The following is a 16,042-nucleotide window of genomic DNA, read 5'->3' as shown; positions in this document are numbered from 1 at the left end:
GCTCCAGGTACGTCAGTTGTGCCCTTTCGGCTTGTTCGCAGCGTTGCAGCGCCCGGGCCGCCACAAGCCGCGCTGAGCCGAGCCCAAAAGCTGGGGGTGGGCGCGGCTCTTTTTTTGCTGGTAAAGCCTGTAGTGGCCGAGGTGCCCGTTTTGGGGAGAAAAGCTGCAGCTTGCAGGGGCAGGGGCAGAGACGCCTCGGCTTAGTGCAGGCGTAGAGCGATTGTTTGCGAGGGAACCGGCACAAAGCAGCTAGCCTGGGGGTTAATAATTCATATCCATGAAGATTTCTTTTTCTTCTTGGTCATTTTCTGACTTGTCACGCTATTTCCTCCTTTTTTCCTCTTTTCCCAATTTCAATTTTGCATCTTTCTGTCTTTTTCTTATTTCATTCTCCATTGCATCTCTTCTTCCCCTCATTGTGCTTCTCCCCCCCGCTGTTATACAGATAGCATCTAGATCTACGATCGATCTATACAGTGACGTACCTTACATAGCACAAGTCGCAACACCATATAGGCATTCTCTTATCCATATCAACCATCACCGCCACAATGTCCAGCCTCAGGGCCTTTTCCAGACTCGCCCGCCCAGCGCGGCCATCACCCTCATCATCGCTCCTCCGCCCATCACTGCTCTCGTCCTCCATCTCCAGCCAGAAGCGCCTCCACTCCCAGAAACACCCCAAGGGCTTCGAGCCGCCGTCCCACGAAGAGCTCGACGAGCTGCGCGAACGCGTCCACGACTTCACCCGCCGCGAGATCCCCGAAGAGCTCGCCGCGCGCACCGACAAGACAAATGCCTTCCCCGCCGAGATGTGGGCCAAGCTGGGCGAGGCGGGCTTCCTGGGCGTCACGGCCGACGAGGACTACGGCGGCCTTGGGATGGGCTACCAGGCGCATTGCATCGTGCTGGAGGAGATTTCGCGCGCCTCTGGATCCATCGGCCTGAGCTACGCCGCGCACTCGCAGCTGTGCGTCAACCAGATCTCGCTCAACGGCAATGCCGAGCAAAAGGCAAAGTATCTGCCGGGCCTCATCGCCGGCACCAGCGTCGGAGCCCTGGCCATGTCCGAGTCTGGCTCCGGCTCCGACGTGGTCAGCATGAGAACCACGGCCAAGCCCGTTGACGGCGGCTACGTGCTCAACGGATCCAAGATGTGGATCACCAACGGCCCCGACGCAAACGTCATTGTCGTCTATGCCAAGACGGAGCCCGAGAAGGGATCCAAGGGCATCACCGCCTTCCTGGTCGACACCGCCGCCGAGGGCTTCTCCTGCGCGCGCAAGCTCGACAAGATGGGCATGCGCGGCTCCAACACCGGCGAGCTCATGTTTGAAAACGTCTTTGTGCCCAGCGAGAACATGCTCGGCAAGATCAACGGCGGTGTCCGCGTGCTGATGGAGGGTCTCGATCTGGAGCGTCTGGTTCTCAGCGCCGGGCCTCTGGGCCTCATGCAGGCTGCTCTGGACGTTGCCCTGCCCTTTAGCCACCAGCGCAAGCAGTTTGGCCAGCCAATTGCTCACAACCAGCTGGTTCAGGGCCGCCTGGCCGACATGTACACCAAGCTGCAGGCTTCGCGTGCGTACACTTACAACACTGCCCGCCAGGTTGACGAGCAGGGCATTATTCGCACCGAGGACTGCGCCGGAGCGATTCTGTATGCTGCCGAGAGGGCGACCGAGGTTGCGCTCGACTCTATCCAGCTGCTGGGAGGTATGGGCTACGTTGAGGAGATGCCCGCGTCTCGATTGATGAGAGAGTAAGTTGTATGCTTTTTATCTTTTTTTGAAGTTTGGATTGATCTGACTTTTGTGTGTTTTAGTGCCAAGTTGTATGAGATTGGAGCTGGTACTTCGGAGATTCGAAGAATGGTTATTGGACGGGCGTTTAACAAGCAGTATGCCAATGCTTGATTTGCATTTGCGTCGGGACATGGCTTATTTAATAGATGTATAACCAAATTAGAAATTGGAAAAAAAAAAGTTCAAATTCTTTTAAATTTCTTTCATTTTTGCCATGATGTTGTTGCGACGACAATCTTCCTTGATACCTTGTAACGTTCTTCCTCAGGTAGGCTTAATTGGGTTAGATGCTGCGCAAACTGAAAAATATACCGGCCGAACCTTCAAATGTATGCTGCCCGAAGAGCAAAAATATACCGTCCGAAAAGTAAAAATATACCGCCCGAATAAGCAACACTCATCCTACGGCTGCAAGCTATTTTTAGTTCTTGCAAAATCACCCAGATACCATAGAGTCTCCATTTCACTTGGTTTCATTCCTCGAGACTATAGATACGGCAGTTATATGTATAGACCATAGGGAGTGAAAAAAAGGCATTTGAGTAAGTGATGCAATTTCTAGTAATAGTAAGAAAAGGCCGGTCCACTCTTGACTTACAACGACGCTCCGATGGCGGGGGACAGCAATTGATAAAAAGTCATAGTGGGGGTGCCTTTAGCTTCCGAGTCAAAGCCAACAACCTGTAACAGTCAATTTCTTACCTTTTCAATAATTTGTTTTTATTTGGTTTAGACATTTTGCTTGCCGTCAAAAGCTGAATCTTTGGTTAGCATTCAGTTATATCCAGCCATATACAGTTCTTCCAACGGCCTCCTTCAGCCTCTTCTCCAGCTGTAGCGCAACATCGCATCACGCTCCGAACCGGCCCCGTCCAGCACAAGCATCGCCATGTCAGCGCAATCCCCTCGCAAAAAGTGCGGTACGTTGAAGTGAGTTCAATTCATCTCCCACAGCATCAGAAACTAACAAGCACTCCCCCCCTCACAGGCGTCCTCGGCTGCACTGGCTCCGTCGGCCAGCGCTTCATCCTCCTGCTCCAGGGCCACCCGACGCTCGAGCTGCACGCCATCGGCGCATCGTCGCGCTCCGCCGGCAAGAAGTACAAGGACGCCGTGCGATGGAAGCAGGCCTCGCCCATTGGCGACGTCGCCGACATGGTCGTGCGGGAGTGCCGCCCGGACGAGTTCAAGGACTGCGACGTGGTGTTTAGCGGGCTCGATTCCGATGTCGCGGGCGATGTTGGTAAGCCGAACCTTCGCAGCGACTATTTATGAATACCAACAGTCAACTAATAAAAAACAGAAATGGCCTTCCTCAAGGCCGAAATCCCCGTCTTCTCAAACGCCAAAAACTACCGCCGCGACCCCCTCGTCCCGCTCGTCGTGCCCACCGTCAACCTGCCTCACCTCGACCTCATCCCCCACCAGCGCTCCGTCCACAAGCTGTCCAAGGGCTTCCTCGTCTGCAACTCCAACTGCGCCGTCATCGGGCTCGTCATCCCCTTCGCCGCCCTGCAGGCCGCCTTTGGCCCCATCGCCACCGTCAGCATCGTCACCATGCAGGCCGTCTCGGGCGCCGGCTACCCGGGCGTGTCCAGCATGGACATCATGGACAACGTCGTGCCCTTTATCCAGGGCGAGGAGGACAAGCTCGAGACCGAGGCCAGGAAGATCCTCGGCGCCATTGACGAGGGGCGCACTGCGTTTGTCGAGCAGAGCGGCCTGCGCGTCTCGGCGTCGTGCAACCGCGTGGCCGTCATGGACGGTCACACTGCTTGCGTGAGCCTCAAGTTTGAGCGCCAGCCGCCCCCTTCGCCAGAGGAGTGCAAGGCGGCTCTGCGGGCGTACGTTTCCGAGGCTCAGAAGCTGGGATGTCCCTCTGCGCCTAACCCGCCCATCAAGGTCTTTGACGAGGACGACCGGCCGCAGCCGAGACTGGATCGTGATTTGGGCAGAGGATACACGGTTAGCGTGGGCAGAGTGCGTGCTGACGAGAGTGGTATCTTTGATTTGAAGTTTGTTGCGTTGAGCCACAACAGTAAGTTTTGTTTCTCTCAATATCCTTCAGCTTGACTGACTTGATTTCTTAGCGGTTATTGGAGCGGCTGGCTCATCTATACTGAATGCTGAGGCTGCCATTCTCAAGGGCTATATCTAATCACACTTTTTTCAAGACTTCCTTCTCCTTTTTGGACCTATGTATGTGTATACATATCAAAAGTTATCCGGTTGAATAGATGAATATTCCGATGCAAACAGATGTTGGCCTCTGCACATGGTAGCTCATAAGATGATGCATTAATCTCTATTGAGGATGATAGTTTACGGTTTACACTGATATATTAGACACTTGTAGAATATAATCAGGCCTAGATACTACATATATAGCTATTACCCTACTTCAAGAGTAGTATATAAATGACTGTATTCAAGCTGGTATAGGGTAAAAGAAACCAATACGATTGCTCTCTGGAGAAGAATCTATCCAAAAGAGACTACCCCGCGGTGAGAAAGTCTCTCTTCGCACCAAATGCGAATGCTCCCTAAATCCAAACAAATGTGGACACAATTCATGCAGAATCTGTCCATTTAAACGTCCCAGAACGCCCAAGTGAATACACCGCGACGCCTCAACCCGTACAACCCAAACAAGCAGATGCCAAAGTATGCCAAAAATCCGAGCAAACGAATCGTCTCCATGTTCGCTCAAGTCCAAAGTCCAAAGTCCAACTCCCAGCCACCCGGGAATTCTGAGACTATGCTTGGGTGCTTCGCCTGTTGTTGGCGTATAGCCTAAACTGCACGAAAATAGTGCCGTCTTCGACCACGGTGCCCAGCGATCCAATGAGCCAGGGAATCGTGTTGATGATGTATTTTCTCTCTTGGGAGTAAGCCACGATGCTGACTGCGTAGGTCAGGTTTCCAGTGAGGGAGAGCATGAAGAATAGGATGGAGAGGCCTAAAAAAACTCAATTAGTACAACAGCATAGGGGTCAGCTTAAGATCAGTCTTCTTACCTTCGCATGACTTTTCTCGGTAGTTTTTGATAATCTGAGGAACTCGGGCACTAAAACGGGAGAGTTAGCCTGGTGCGTACTGTGAGCTGCGTATGAGACTGTGTAAAAGCATACCAGAGGTAGCACACTGCGCTAAAGTATCCCAGAATAATACCAATCTTCTCCAGCAGGTCCGGCGATGCCTGCATCGCGGCGTTGAAAACAACCGGATCCGCCTCCTTGTATGCGCCGGCCTTGTAAGAGAGATACCACCCAATGAAGCCAGCAACGTACACGCCAATCAGGCTGGCCGTGTTGGACATCCACGAGGAGCGCTCCAGCAGCTCGTCACCGGCAGGCCCAATCTTGCCGCCATCCTCGCTCGATACCGAGTGGCGATGCGCCGCGGCGTGTCGCTCACCAAGGAGGGGCGCTTCTTCGTTCTCTTCCGCCGCCAGGGCAGCTCGGCGAGCATTGACCGTGTTGTAGTATAAGCACTGCGAGATGAGGAGGAAGTCGGCGACGCAAAAGTACATGGCCAATGCCACTGCTGTTGGCGCCAGGTTTGTCAAGAGTCCGCCTAAGTATTCGCGGGTTAGCTTAGCCTCGCATATGGCCCTTCTCCGCGCGGGTGTCTAGCAGCAGAGGAATTTTCTTTTGCTCTTTGCAGAAATTGGGAGCTCGCAAATACTATTCCATACGGACCTATCAAGTTTGTAGCATCGCCAAGCATCCACACGGCCAGGAACGTTATGCTCAGCCCGTCGGCGCTCTTTGCTCGGTAGTTGACAATCATCTGAGGCAGCTACAGAGACAACTGTTAGTTACCACAGCATTTTTTATAAAAAATGCCAGTAGATGCGATACGTACAATGACGCATATCCATGCCGCCATGCTGATGCTCCCAAAGATCCCCGATATAGCTTGGTGAAGAGGCAGCTTCTTCACTGCCTCGTCCACCACGGTCATCGCCAGAGACGCCATGGTATGGCAGCAGATTGACTCAAAACGTTATCTCGGCACCTCGGCGCGCAGGCACAAACGACAAAGAATGGACGGTTTGTTTTCGCTTTCTTCACAAAATCGAGTGATACAGCGGTTGGTGAGCGAAGAAGAGGAATGTCTAGGAGGCGCAGAGGGCGAGATTATGTGGGAATTGCAGGGCATCGGCCGGTCGGGGTGCCTCACGAGATCATCGGTCCTAGTCATAGGAGCTGAAGGGATCCGTTGCGGCCATGGGCCTTATCGCGGGCTGCTTATCGCAGTGGTCAGCGATAGAGCCGCGGGCGCCCATTGGCTGGCTGCGGCCGGGACTAGGAGAAAGCAAATCTTGCACAAGACACGCATATTGCAGAGATCAGGGTCGGATGGGCTCCATTTGCAGGCGTTAGCGGCGGGGAGCGTGCGCGCGCTATCTCTGGGTGCGTCATTCTGCAAACACTTTTGCTGGGTGAAGCGATTCGCAGTGTTGTGGGCAGGTGGTACGAGATAGAGAGGCGGTATGCATTGATTTGATATTGATAGATGTGCGCCTTCAAGAGCCTCGTGTCACTGTTTCACTGCATGGCAGAGGACAACAATGTTCTATCTGGAGAGCGCACAATACGTCTTCTGGCGAGAAGCTGTACGGCTCCAGCTGCATACAATTCTAAACTCAATTGCGGCGGTGCCGAGCAAGCAGTAGACCCAATAAGCGGAACGGTAAGACGGCAGGCCTTTGCAGTAAATATCCAAGACAAGATCCCAGAACACGGCAGGTGAATGCAGCGATTTATGCATCTCCTTGATATCCATACATCACTATCTCTCCTATTATTGTTCTCTCCTCTAAACCTAGGTATTCGTGCCATCATCTGGAAGACTTATACCAGCGAGATGGTATCCATCTTTTTCTGCAGTCCCGCCTATTTTGTCACCGCTGCCGAGGCCGGAGTTGCAGTGACAACACTGGCCCGCTACGATTCGCCCCAGCCCCAGCCTTTGCAGCAGCTCCCACTTCCCGTTTGGGCCGGCACATGTGCTGAGCCCGCGCACCTGATGCGCCGCCAAAGCGCGTGTGATCCTTCTAGACGGCCTGTGTACGTGCTAAGCAGCTGAGGTCAAATACCTACTGTGCACGCGGGTAGGCAGCATCTCCCGCACGCAGTGGCTGAGGTGCCTCTCATTGGCGGCCGACCGGCTCGGGCGTCTCCTGGAAGTGCCGTGCGCAACTGCGGAGCGCTAGAGCGTCAATCTTCCGGGGTAGCTTCAGGCGTCACTCCCTTGGTCCCTCCCGTCCAAACTCTCCCTCATACCAACCTTTGTCCTACAACAGTCATCCTTTTGTCTTTCATTCTTTGTTTGTTCATCATTCAGCTCCATCTAGAAGAATTGAATAGAACCTGCTTCCATCACTAGCATCGCCTTCTCGTTAGCGTCTACTTCGCTTTTGCCGCACCATGAAGCTCTCAAATGCTGTGGCCTACAGCCTCGTCTCCCTGCCAGGGGCTATGGCTTGGGGAGGTGTGTATTTGACCCCTCGTGATGCACCATCCATCATCTTCACTAGCTTTCTAACATCGACGCTCTTCAAACTTAGGTCTGGGACACATAACGACAGCCTTTGTTGCAAGCAACTTCGTCGCCAATACGACAGAAGCCTACTTGAAGCAGCTCCTCGGTAGCCAAGATGCCGATTACATGGCCAAGGTAGCCTCCTGGGCCGACTCGATCAGATACACACAATGGGGTAGATTCACCAAAAACTTCCATTTCATCGATGCGCACGACAGCCCTCCCGAGGACTGCAACATCGACTTTGAGCGCGACTGCAAAGAAGGCGGCTGCGTCATCACCGCTCTGGCCAACTACACCCAGCAATCCGTCGACCCGTCCCTGCCGGCATGGCGACGAGCGCAGGCAGCCAAGTTCGTCATTCACTTCGTCGGCGACCTGCACCAGCCGCTGCATAACGAGGATGTCGCAAGAGGTGGAAACGGTATCCATGTCTTGTGGAATGGGCGCGATTTCAACCTGCATCACGTTTGGGACAGCTCCATCACGGAGAAATGGCTCGGCATGCGTGGTAGAAAACCATATCCCTGGGCGGAGAAGTGGTCTGCAGATCTTACAAAGAAGATCAACAGCGGAATCTACGCAGATGAAAAGGACGATTGGCTGGCGGACTTGGACTTTAGCAACCCGGAAGAGACGGCATTGGCTTGGTCACGCGAATGTAACAAGCTCGTGTGCCAGTATGGTAGGTCAAGCCCAACTTCTGCGCAAGACTATAGCTCTTTTACTAACCTTGTCGACTTGAAGTCTTCCCTGAAGGTCCCAAGGCTATTGCTGGCCAGGAGCTGAGCGGCGAGTACTACGAAAAAGCAGCCCCTATGCTCGAAAAGCAAGTCGCCCGAGCCGGTTACCGTATGGCAGCCTGGTTGGACAAGATTGTCGACCAATACCTGAAGCTAGAGGCGAGCTACACTGGAGAGCTGCCTACAGAAGACTACATGGAAGAGCCTTTGGATGAATTTATGGAGGAGCCGATTGGCGAGCTGTAATAGAGTATGCATAGAAGGGGGGATCTTGGCTTTTTTAATTTGCCATTAATTTCATAAAGGGTAGCAGGCGAGTATAGTGCCTTTGGATACACAGTCATCATTTTGGTTAGCAATTCTTGGTAAATGAACAATTACTGAATATTCGTCTTGGCACAGTTCATGCAGTAGCTGAGCTAAAATGTGCGTGTGCTTGCTCGCGTCTGATCATTGGAGCATGGTATACCACATTGACGCATCTCCATTCTATGGGTATCACGTTTCAATTTCACAGCATTTTTACTCCTCCCCCAGGCCTTCATTTATACTAACAGATAAGATCGCTGATTCGTTGCTAACAATCTCACATGCACCGCTTTCGCCATTGAAGTCCCCCTTTAACTGTGCATACAGGTATCATGTCGCGCCACTTTCCTTCACAGCATTCTTAAGTCTCTCAAGGGTTGTATATGTTAATAAATTAGATAATACTATTTCACGGATAGGCAGACATGTATCAATCAATATCCTCTGTCTACAATAGATTGGCGTATTCGTAGTCTTCAACCTTTCTCAATACCTGTTGTTGTACATCTTCAATCAGCTGCAGGATTTTTGACATACATTATACGATGGCCGTTCTCTGTCACACTGATCGATCCTAAAGACATTGTTAGCTTGATGAGCAGAATTCGGTATGCCTATATATGCCAAGTTGAGTCGTGGATACAGCTGAGGGTGACATTAGGGACTTTACAAGTCTTTGATGCAATGGCCGCCAGAAGAAAGCAACTAAATCATGCCTATTCTTAACCGCCTTTTAGGTTTTATGCCTTTCGAAGCTTCTGAAATCAGTTCTTAACCCGTGGGCGTTGAGGATTCTATAGATTCTGAATGGCCTCGTTTATACGAAGAATATACACTCTAGACTTGCGCCTCAACGTAACTACTATGCAACATTCAAAAGCCCAAAAGAGAAACTCGATCCAATCTAGTGCCTAGATTTGGAATTGCCAAGACAAAATGTTTCTCAAACTAATCGCATCTCCTTTGTGTCTTTTCCTTTTTTCCACCTCCTGTTTCGTTCCAGGGTACGCGAGGCGGCCACCACAGAAGCCTTGACCCCCCGTACTACGGAAAACGGCAACCTTTAGGCTCAAAGATTCCTCATTCCACCACGCTTTCTGTGTGTCCGATGACGTCCTTTGCCAAGAAGCTGAGACCGGGAATAGACGTTCCTCGAGAAGCTGTCAGCCACAGCACGGCGCGCTGTTTTGGGCCGCAGAGCGCTGTTTCAGATGGCGTTTAGCGAGCGCCAAGGAGGTGTTTCACGTCCGGCAAACGGCACTGTGGATCTCTTCAATATGGCATCTTCATATTCTCTCTTCACCTATCCCTCCTCTGTCCTTTTTTGCGCCTATGCGCAGGCCCCCCCTGAAGTTTCAAGGACTTTTCCTCTCCTTCTTCGATACGAAGAAACAAAAGGGACTTGTCACAAACGTGTCGAGCGGAGCTGTGCCTGGGCATTTTGCCCGGATATAAGCAACGCCAAAAATGACCGTGCAGAGGAGATTAACAACCTTGAAAAGGAGTTTGACAGAGCTGGGGTGATTGTTCCGATTTACCGAGTTGGAGGTCCTTTGTCTGCGGCCACTTTCTGCGATTCTGGCAGATTCTAGGAATGAAACAAGCTTCCTACCCCATCATTACAATAGTATCTGTCATACGGAGCAACCAGCCCAGCCAATATACGGCCTTCAGCTGAGGCTCGGGATTCATCAACTTGAGATGGACGGATTTCGAGACTAATCTTCTTCGCGACGGCCCCTGACATGTGCCCTCGCGTAGGACAATAGCTTGGCTTCTCGGCCGCCGCTGTTAATCTTGTCGTACAGGAGTTTGATTATCAAAGCCAAGCGCATCGCTTTGAAATGACTGCTAATCACAACCGACCTCCACATCAATGCGGCCCTGGATCTGGGCCACCCTGTGCCGATGCATTGCGGTGCCCGTCTGCAATTTACTGGCTGCGAGACCACCCATTTCTTACAATACAGGGCGCCAAACAGAAAGACAGGAGAGGGTTACATCATGTGGGTTTAAGCATTTCACAGGCAATAGAGCTGCGGAAATGCCAAGCCAGCAATGCTTGGCTGACATTGTTCTTGCGAGGAAAGACATAAACCAATCGTCAAAGTTCCACTTCTGGATGTTTCGAAGGTGTGCATTTGCGCACGTTTATGGGTTACCGCATGGAGGATGCCGCTTCAAGGCGGTAGTAGCTGTATCAACATGCTTGTCTCTCCTTATAACTCCCTTAGGTAAGTGATGACAATGGGGAGCTGCAGGGGTGGATGTAAATATCGATCTTGCTGCTCTAGGACCTTGGCTGGTAATCAAATGCCTTGCTCTCTTATTCACTTCAGACTCTAGCTTCTAACCCCAAATTCCACCTATCATGTGTATACAGAAGAGAGCGAACGGTGTTGTTTTATTGGTGAGTGTCGATATCATACATGAGATTCATTGCCTATATCCTTACCTACCTAGGTGTTGATGTCTGGTGTTCTGTAAATTGTAAGCTGCTGCTGCTGTAGCGCATGCCCGCTGTAAACGTGCTGTAGCACCTCCTCGCGTAGCCCTGCGGTCACAATAGCCACGTGCTGCTGCCTCGGATCAACTGTTCGCCCATTCCCTAACCAACATATTGATTCCAGTAATTCTTCAACATCGCGACTCTTGCTGCTTCTGCATTACCCTCGAATTCAGCAGAGCAGAGCAGAGCCCCTCAAACAGCCAGTGCTCGGGCGCTCTCCGTGTCGCCTACAACCGAAACGCGAAGCGCCACATGGAGGCTGTCGATCTGGCTTCCTGATTGGCCACAGCCGCCCCCGAGACGCCTGAAGCCGCATCAGTGGCATCCGTACTTTAATCTGCGACAGCGCCGGGGCCTGTTCACCTCAGCTACGGCCTTGACACTCCGCCTGCCGAGCTGCCACGGCGCCTGAAGACCCTGGAGAAATAACTCTAATTCCGGGCTCACACGAGCACTGCGGGAGGCTTTTGTGGCATTGGATGGCTGCCCACTGTACAAAGGCGCTGCTGTGTCTTTTGCCTGTGGGACAAAGTACAAAGTGAATGGTTTGTTTTGACTTACACCTCTATTCCTACTCTTTCCACCAACTTTGCTCATAGCTCAAATCGACTAGGTACCCCGTACTGCCCTAGCACAAGACCTAGAATCTAGTACGGAGGCCAAAGTACAAGCAGAAACAATAGGTTGGGCGAGCTCCATCAGCCAAAGAAACCCTGGCTTTTCGAGCCCCAGCAGATCTCTTGTACCTGCGTGGAGAGGCGGTTAGACCTTCTCGGAGGCTGTTTCGAAGCCCAGACTCTTCAGACAGCGCTAATGCCGTCGCACCTGGTTGCACCGCGCCGTCATTATGGGCATTGGATCCTTGAATTGCCATTTTAGGCCGCCGTCCTATTCGCTCCAAAAGTCTAGCCAGGGCGGCCTGTAAGCCAAAAGCGACCCCCGGTCTCTGGCCCTGGTCGTGTCCCTCGGATCTGTCGTGAACCGTCTGAGGCTCATGGAACCGCATCCGTTCATGAAAGTGGATGGCTTCCCCGTTCTGTTTCTGGAACTGAAGCGCCGCTGTTCCCAATCCCTAGTCGTGCCGGCTTCCCGATGTCTTGTTTCGACTCCGTATCTGCGGTTTGCATTGACGCCAAAGGCCTTGGCGTCTCGAAGCTATAATGGCCTCGCTCCCCCCCTCTGTTGTTTCTCTTTCTCTTCTCCTCATCCTCCAACCATTCCTTTTCCTTAATCCTTTAAGCGACCTGGTCGTTCGCCTTCTCTTTCGTTCATTCTCTTCTTTCTTTGTGTCTGTGACACTTCATTTTCTCTCTTTTCGACTCTGGTCTGGTACCATTCTCTCAATTTCAAACCCCAAGCTTTTTTTATTCTCCTCTTCTTCTTTTTTAAAACATTTCTCTTTACATCTTTCAATATGCAAATCAAGAATGTTCTTACTGGCCTTGTCGGCCTGGCTGTTCTGGCTGACGCTGCTTCCATCGAGCGACGATCTCCATTCGGCCGCGCTTTAGAACGACGCCAACGCAACGGTGGTAACAACGGTGGTAATCAGGCCAACCAGGGCAACAACCAGGGAAACAACCAGGCCAACCAGGGAAACAACCAGGGCGGCAACGCAAACAACGGTGGCGCCAGCTTGACGCTGAACTCCAACCTTGTTCAGACTGGTTCCCAGCAAGATGGTAACAACCCTGGTGGCGAGGGCCAGGTCGCTTCGGCTACGTGAGTATCTCTGGATCCAGTCTTACATCAGATAATGGCTAATCAATGTATAGTGACAATGAAAACTTCATCAACTTCTGTCAGGGCAAGACTCTCACCAACGGTTTGCAAGTCAAGACGGGCTCTTGCAATGGTATCCCCATGGGTAACATTCCTGGCGTCAACAACATGGTTTCGTCTCTTTTCGTAAACCCCCAAAACGGCGACAACCTTGCCTCCAACCAGACTTTCGACATCCAGGTGCAAATGATCAACTTTGCCCCTGGTAGTTTCACCAACGCCACCACCACATACTACTCAGCTCCCCAGGACGTTGATGGAAACGGTAACATTATCGGCCACACTCACGTTACCGTCCAGAGCATGGGCGACAGCCAGACCCCTTCCCAGCCCCTTGACCCTCAGAGCTTTGTCTTCTTCAAGGGTATCAACGACGCTGGCAACGGCAACGGCCTGCTTTCTGCCACGGTTGACGGTGGTCTGCCCGCCGGCAACTACCGTCTCTGCTCCATGTCTGCTGCTGCCAACCACCAGCCTGTGCTGATGCCCGTGGCTCAGCGTGGTGCTCAGGATGACTGTGTCCGCTTCTCCATTAGCGACAACGGTAACAACGCCAACAACGGCAACGCCAACAACGGCAACGCCAACAACGGCAACGGAAATGCTGGCACCAACAATGCTGGCACTGGCACCAACAACGCTGGCGCTGGAAACAACAACGGACAGGCCGGACAGACCGGACAGGCCGGACAGACCGGACAGGCTGGTCAGGGCCAGAACAACGGACAGGCTGGTCAGAACGGACAGAACGGACAGGGCCAGAACGGTGCTGGTTCCACAAACAACGCCGGCACTGGCAGCGTTCAGACTGGAGATAACAACAACAACGGTACCGCCGCTGCTACTGGACAGAACGGTCAGGGTCAGAACAACGGTCAAACTGGTCAGAACGGTCAAACTGGTCAGAACGGTCAAACCGGCCAGGCTGGTCAAGCTGGTCAAGCTGGTCAAACCGGTCAAGCTGGTCAGGGTGGCCGTCGAGGTGGACGTGGTGGACGCAAGGGTGGCAAGGGAGCTAACGCCCAGGCTGCTACCAGCGTCGCTGCTGGAAATGCTGCTGCTGCCACTGGTGCTCCTGCCGCTACCTCTGCTGCTGCTGTTTCCAACGCCGCCTCTGGAGCCGGTGGTGCCACTACTGCAAACGCTCTGGGAGGCATTGCTGCTCCCCCGGTCACCCAGTCTGGCAACGCCGATAGACCCTTTGAAGTCCAGGGCAACACATTCACGACCAAGGCTGCTGCTGCCCAGAGAGCCTGTGACATTCAGAACAACCAGTGCGCTGATGCTGTGAACAGCAAGTCAGTCAGTGGTGTTTCAGTCGGTGACTGCAACAACCAGATCACTGCTTGTGTTGCTGCCCTTTCGGCATCATCATGAGATGTTATGAGATATGTACGGAGATGGAAAATTATTGGGCTGTAAGTCGGTGTTCGACTAAGCCTATCTACAGCCCCAATCGCGGGGAGATCAGGGAGGAAGGAGATTTCTTCTTTTTTATTTTATTTGTCTGCGACATGATATGTAGCTTATTGGATTGTTAGGAATAGTGAGTATACTTGTATACAGTGGATCGAATTTATACCATTTAAAATCATTTTTGTTTACTTTGCATCGTGAGAGTGATTTACTTTGAAATCCAAGAGAGTCTCAAGCATCGCCAACCCAGCCTGACATTGACAATACAACAGACCCAAAGATTATGCTATACTGCTGCCTGCAAACGATGCAACTGGCAATTCGAAGACATGGAGGAAAGACTTTGCGGCCAAGGGCCAATTTACCGCGAAACTCGTCTCGAACAAAGCGGTTTCAGAGCCCAGCACCCAAGGGGCTGCACCAGTGTCGGACCTGACGCTACGAGGTGGGAACTGTGGGTAAGGGGCTCTTTTTTTTTTTTTTGTTACTGCTGGCGCTGAGCAGGGGCAGGGATACGAAATGAGAGGTTCTGGTGAGATTTGCCTCTCATGTTTATTTTTGTCTGTCGGTTATTTTGGTGTCACGTTTTTGAGGAATGAATTTGTATATGTCGAGAATGGAGTGTGTTGTGATTGGAGACGGTGGCGTTTTTGGGTAATGCGTTGGTCTATAATGGAGATGGATCTCCGCTATCTTTACGAGGTTATAGGATTGGAAAGCTTTAGACATTCTTGTTTGACTTGACTACTTTCGTATAGTTGGCTTGTTACGTCTAGATCGTTGAAGCAAAGAAAAGACACATTGGGCACGCCTGTCCCAGTAGCAGCACGTCACTATGAATTACAACTTCGATGGAGATGAGTGAGAAATCAACGTATGTAATTGGGTATCTAGATCTGCTTCCAACAAGATCCTTCTCAAGTATAACTGATTCTGTGTATACGGCATGTAACGGTATAATAAGAAATGCGAGAAGAAAAAAAAAAAAACTCCATAGTAGGCAATTAACACAACTCGTCGTCGCAATGCCTTTTCTTTTCCGCTCAATAAAACGCCTTGGTAGTAATTATCCGCCTCTCACAATGTGAACTCTTAGCTTCGCGCAGCGAGGCAAAAAAAAGATTTTATGAATGATTTGACGTTGGGATTAAATTCGTGCCCCCATTTCATTGCGTCGTATATCGACGCGTGGGTGAGACTGCCTCATGATTTGTGTGCAATCTTTGTGTGTGCATGTCCATTTTTTTGCAGAGCGTGCACATTATTTCTCTCATCCTCGTTGAGGTCTACAAAGTTAAAGTTAGCCTTTCGAAATTTCACATAGAAAAACGTAGTTAGAAGAAGAAAAGAGAGGAACAAAGACATACGCGCATCCCTGAGGCGTTACAACGCCAAAGAAGCAATCTCCAGCCTGCTTCTGCACAACCTGGTCCGCGAATACCGGCGTGATGACGATGTCGGCGGCGGCAAAAGAGACTGCCGTTGAGAGCAGGGCGAGCAAGAAAGTCGTCTTCATTTTTCTTGTTGAGGTGAAGAGTTGGTTAAAACCGGTCGTATTAGTGCGAGATGCGGAAATGAAGGCTTGTAGTTTGTGTAGTAAATGAAAGATATAGTAGACCCTTGAAGCAAAAGCAGAAGAAGCCCAAAAGTTAAGTTTGTAATATAATTTGACCAAAGACAAAAAAAGAGAATGAAAAATAAAGAAGAAAGAATGAAGCGACAAGAGAGAAAAAGGCGGTTATAGGAGTTGATGCCCAGACGCTTCTCGTGTCAAGTTCAGTTTCAGGGACCTGGTCCGCTGCCCCCGTGGCGTTTGGGGCCAATCGCGTGCAGGAGGTGCCGACCTCAACCCGGTAAGCGCTGCAGATTATTACATGGCTTAGCAGCTAGTATTGGGATGTCTGCAAGGCTGGGGGGGAAAAACAGTCTTT

General features: G+C 51.5%; 6 protein-coding genes across 6 annotated transcripts; 4 read left to right on the top strand and 2 right to left on the bottom strand.

Annotated features, from left to right (window-relative positions):
* Nucleotides 1–317: 317 nt before the first annotated feature.
* Nucleotides 318–1,980, top strand: TrAtP1_008935 (uncharacterized protein). The gene is made up of 2 exons (XM_014087118.2): nt 318–1,759; nt 1,823–1,980. The coding sequence occupies exons 1-2, from the start codon at nt 552–554 to the stop codon at nt 1,911–1,913; spliced, it is 1,299 nt and encodes a 432-aa protein (XP_013942593.1). The 5' UTR covers nt 318–551; the 3' UTR covers nt 1,914–1,980.
* Nucleotides 1,981–2,691: 711 nt separating this feature from the next.
* Nucleotides 2,692–3,960, top strand: TrAtP1_008934 (uncharacterized protein; the record flags this gene model as incomplete). The annotated part of the gene is made up of 4 exons (XM_014087117.2): nt 2,692–2,722; nt 2,791–3,045; nt 3,106–3,840; nt 3,893–3,960. 4 exons carry the CDS (start codon nt 2,692–2,694, stop codon nt 3,958–3,960), a joined length of 1,089 nt encoding a protein of 362 aa, XP_013942592.2.
* Nucleotides 3,961–4,558: 598 nt separating this feature from the next.
* On the bottom strand, nt 4,559–5,783 carry TrAtP1_008933 (uncharacterized protein; the record flags this gene model as incomplete). The annotated part of the gene is made up of 5 exons (XM_014087116.2): nt 4,559–4,761; nt 4,820–4,869; nt 4,934–5,378; nt 5,504–5,603; nt 5,670–5,783. The coding sequence occupies 5 exons, from the start codon at nt 5,781–5,783 to the stop codon at nt 4,559–4,561; spliced, it is 912 nt and encodes a 303-aa protein (XP_013942591.2).
* An 869-nt stretch (nt 5,784–6,652) lies between these two features.
* TrAtP1_008932 (uncharacterized protein) lies at nt 6,653–8,545 on the top strand. The gene is made up of 3 exons (XM_014087115.2): nt 6,653–7,301; nt 7,378–8,037; nt 8,100–8,545. The coding sequence occupies exons 1-3, from the start codon at nt 7,238–7,240 to the stop codon at nt 8,339–8,341; spliced, it is 966 nt and encodes a 321-aa protein (XP_013942590.1). The 5' UTR covers nt 6,653–7,237; the 3' UTR covers nt 8,342–8,545.
* Nucleotides 8,546–11,030: 2,485 nt separating this feature from the next.
* On the top strand, nt 11,031–14,282 carry TrAtP1_008931 (uncharacterized protein). The gene is made up of 2 exons (XM_014087114.2): nt 11,031–12,635; nt 12,689–14,282. The coding sequence occupies exons 1-2, from the start codon at nt 12,328–12,330 to the stop codon at nt 14,070–14,072; spliced, it is 1,692 nt and encodes a 563-aa protein (XP_013942589.2). The 5' UTR covers nt 11,031–12,327; the 3' UTR covers nt 14,073–14,282.
* A 691-nt stretch (nt 14,283–14,973) lies between these two features.
* TrAtP1_008930 (uncharacterized protein) lies at nt 14,974–15,861 on the bottom strand. The gene is made up of 2 exons (XM_014087113.2): nt 15,479–15,861; nt 14,974–15,397 (listed from the first exon to the last, which is right to left on the bottom strand). Exons 1-2 carry the CDS (start codon nt 15,625–15,627, stop codon nt 15,382–15,384), a joined length of 165 nt encoding a protein of 54 aa, XP_013942588.1. The 5' UTR covers nt 15,628–15,861; the 3' UTR covers nt 14,974–15,381.
* Between the last annotated feature and the right edge of the window lie 181 nt (nt 15,862–16,042).

Source organism: Trichoderma atroviride, chromosome 4 (assembly GCF_020647795.1).
Source record: "Trichoderma atroviride chromosome 4, complete sequence".
NCBI lineage: Eukaryota > Fungi > Ascomycota > Sordariomycetes > Hypocreales > Hypocreaceae > Trichoderma > Trichoderma atroviride.
The sequence above is the reverse complement of the archived record's forward strand: the minus strand, read 5'-3'. Positions and strand labels throughout refer to the sequence as shown.

Excerpts from the sequence above, each read along its gene's own strand:
- TrAtP1_008930 (XM_014087113.2), bottom strand. The coding sequence starts at position 15,627 with ATGAAGACGACTTTCTTGCTCGCCCTGCTCTCAACGGCAGTCTCTTTT.
- TrAtP1_008931 (XM_014087114.2), top strand. The coding sequence starts at position 12,328 with ATGCAAATCAAGAATGTTCTTACTGGCCTTGTCGGCCTGGCTGTTCTG. Across the intron at positions 12,636-12,688 it reads GGCCAGGTCGCTTCGGCTAC|TGACAATGAAAACTTCATCA; the intron begins GTGAGTATCTCT and ends ATCAATGTATAG.
- TrAtP1_008935 (XM_014087118.2), top strand. The coding sequence starts at position 552 with ATGTCCAGCCTCAGGGCCTTTTCCAGACTCGCCCGCCCAGCGCGGCCA. Across the intron at positions 1,760-1,822 it reads GCGTCTCGATTGATGAGAGA|TGCCAAGTTGTATGAGATTG; the intron begins GTAAGTTGTATG and ends TGTGTGTTTTAG.
- TrAtP1_008932 (XM_014087115.2), top strand. The coding sequence starts at position 7,238 with ATGAAGCTCTCAAATGCTGTGGCCTACAGCCTCGTCTCCCTGCCAGGG. Across the intron at positions 7,302-7,377 it reads AGGGGCTATGGCTTGGGGAG|GTCTGGGACACATAACGACA; the intron begins GTGTGTATTTGA and ends CTTCAAACTTAG. Across the intron at positions 8,038-8,099 it reads CAAGCTCGTGTGCCAGTATG|TCTTCCCTGAAGGTCCCAAG; the intron begins GTAGGTCAAGCC and ends GTCGACTTGAAG.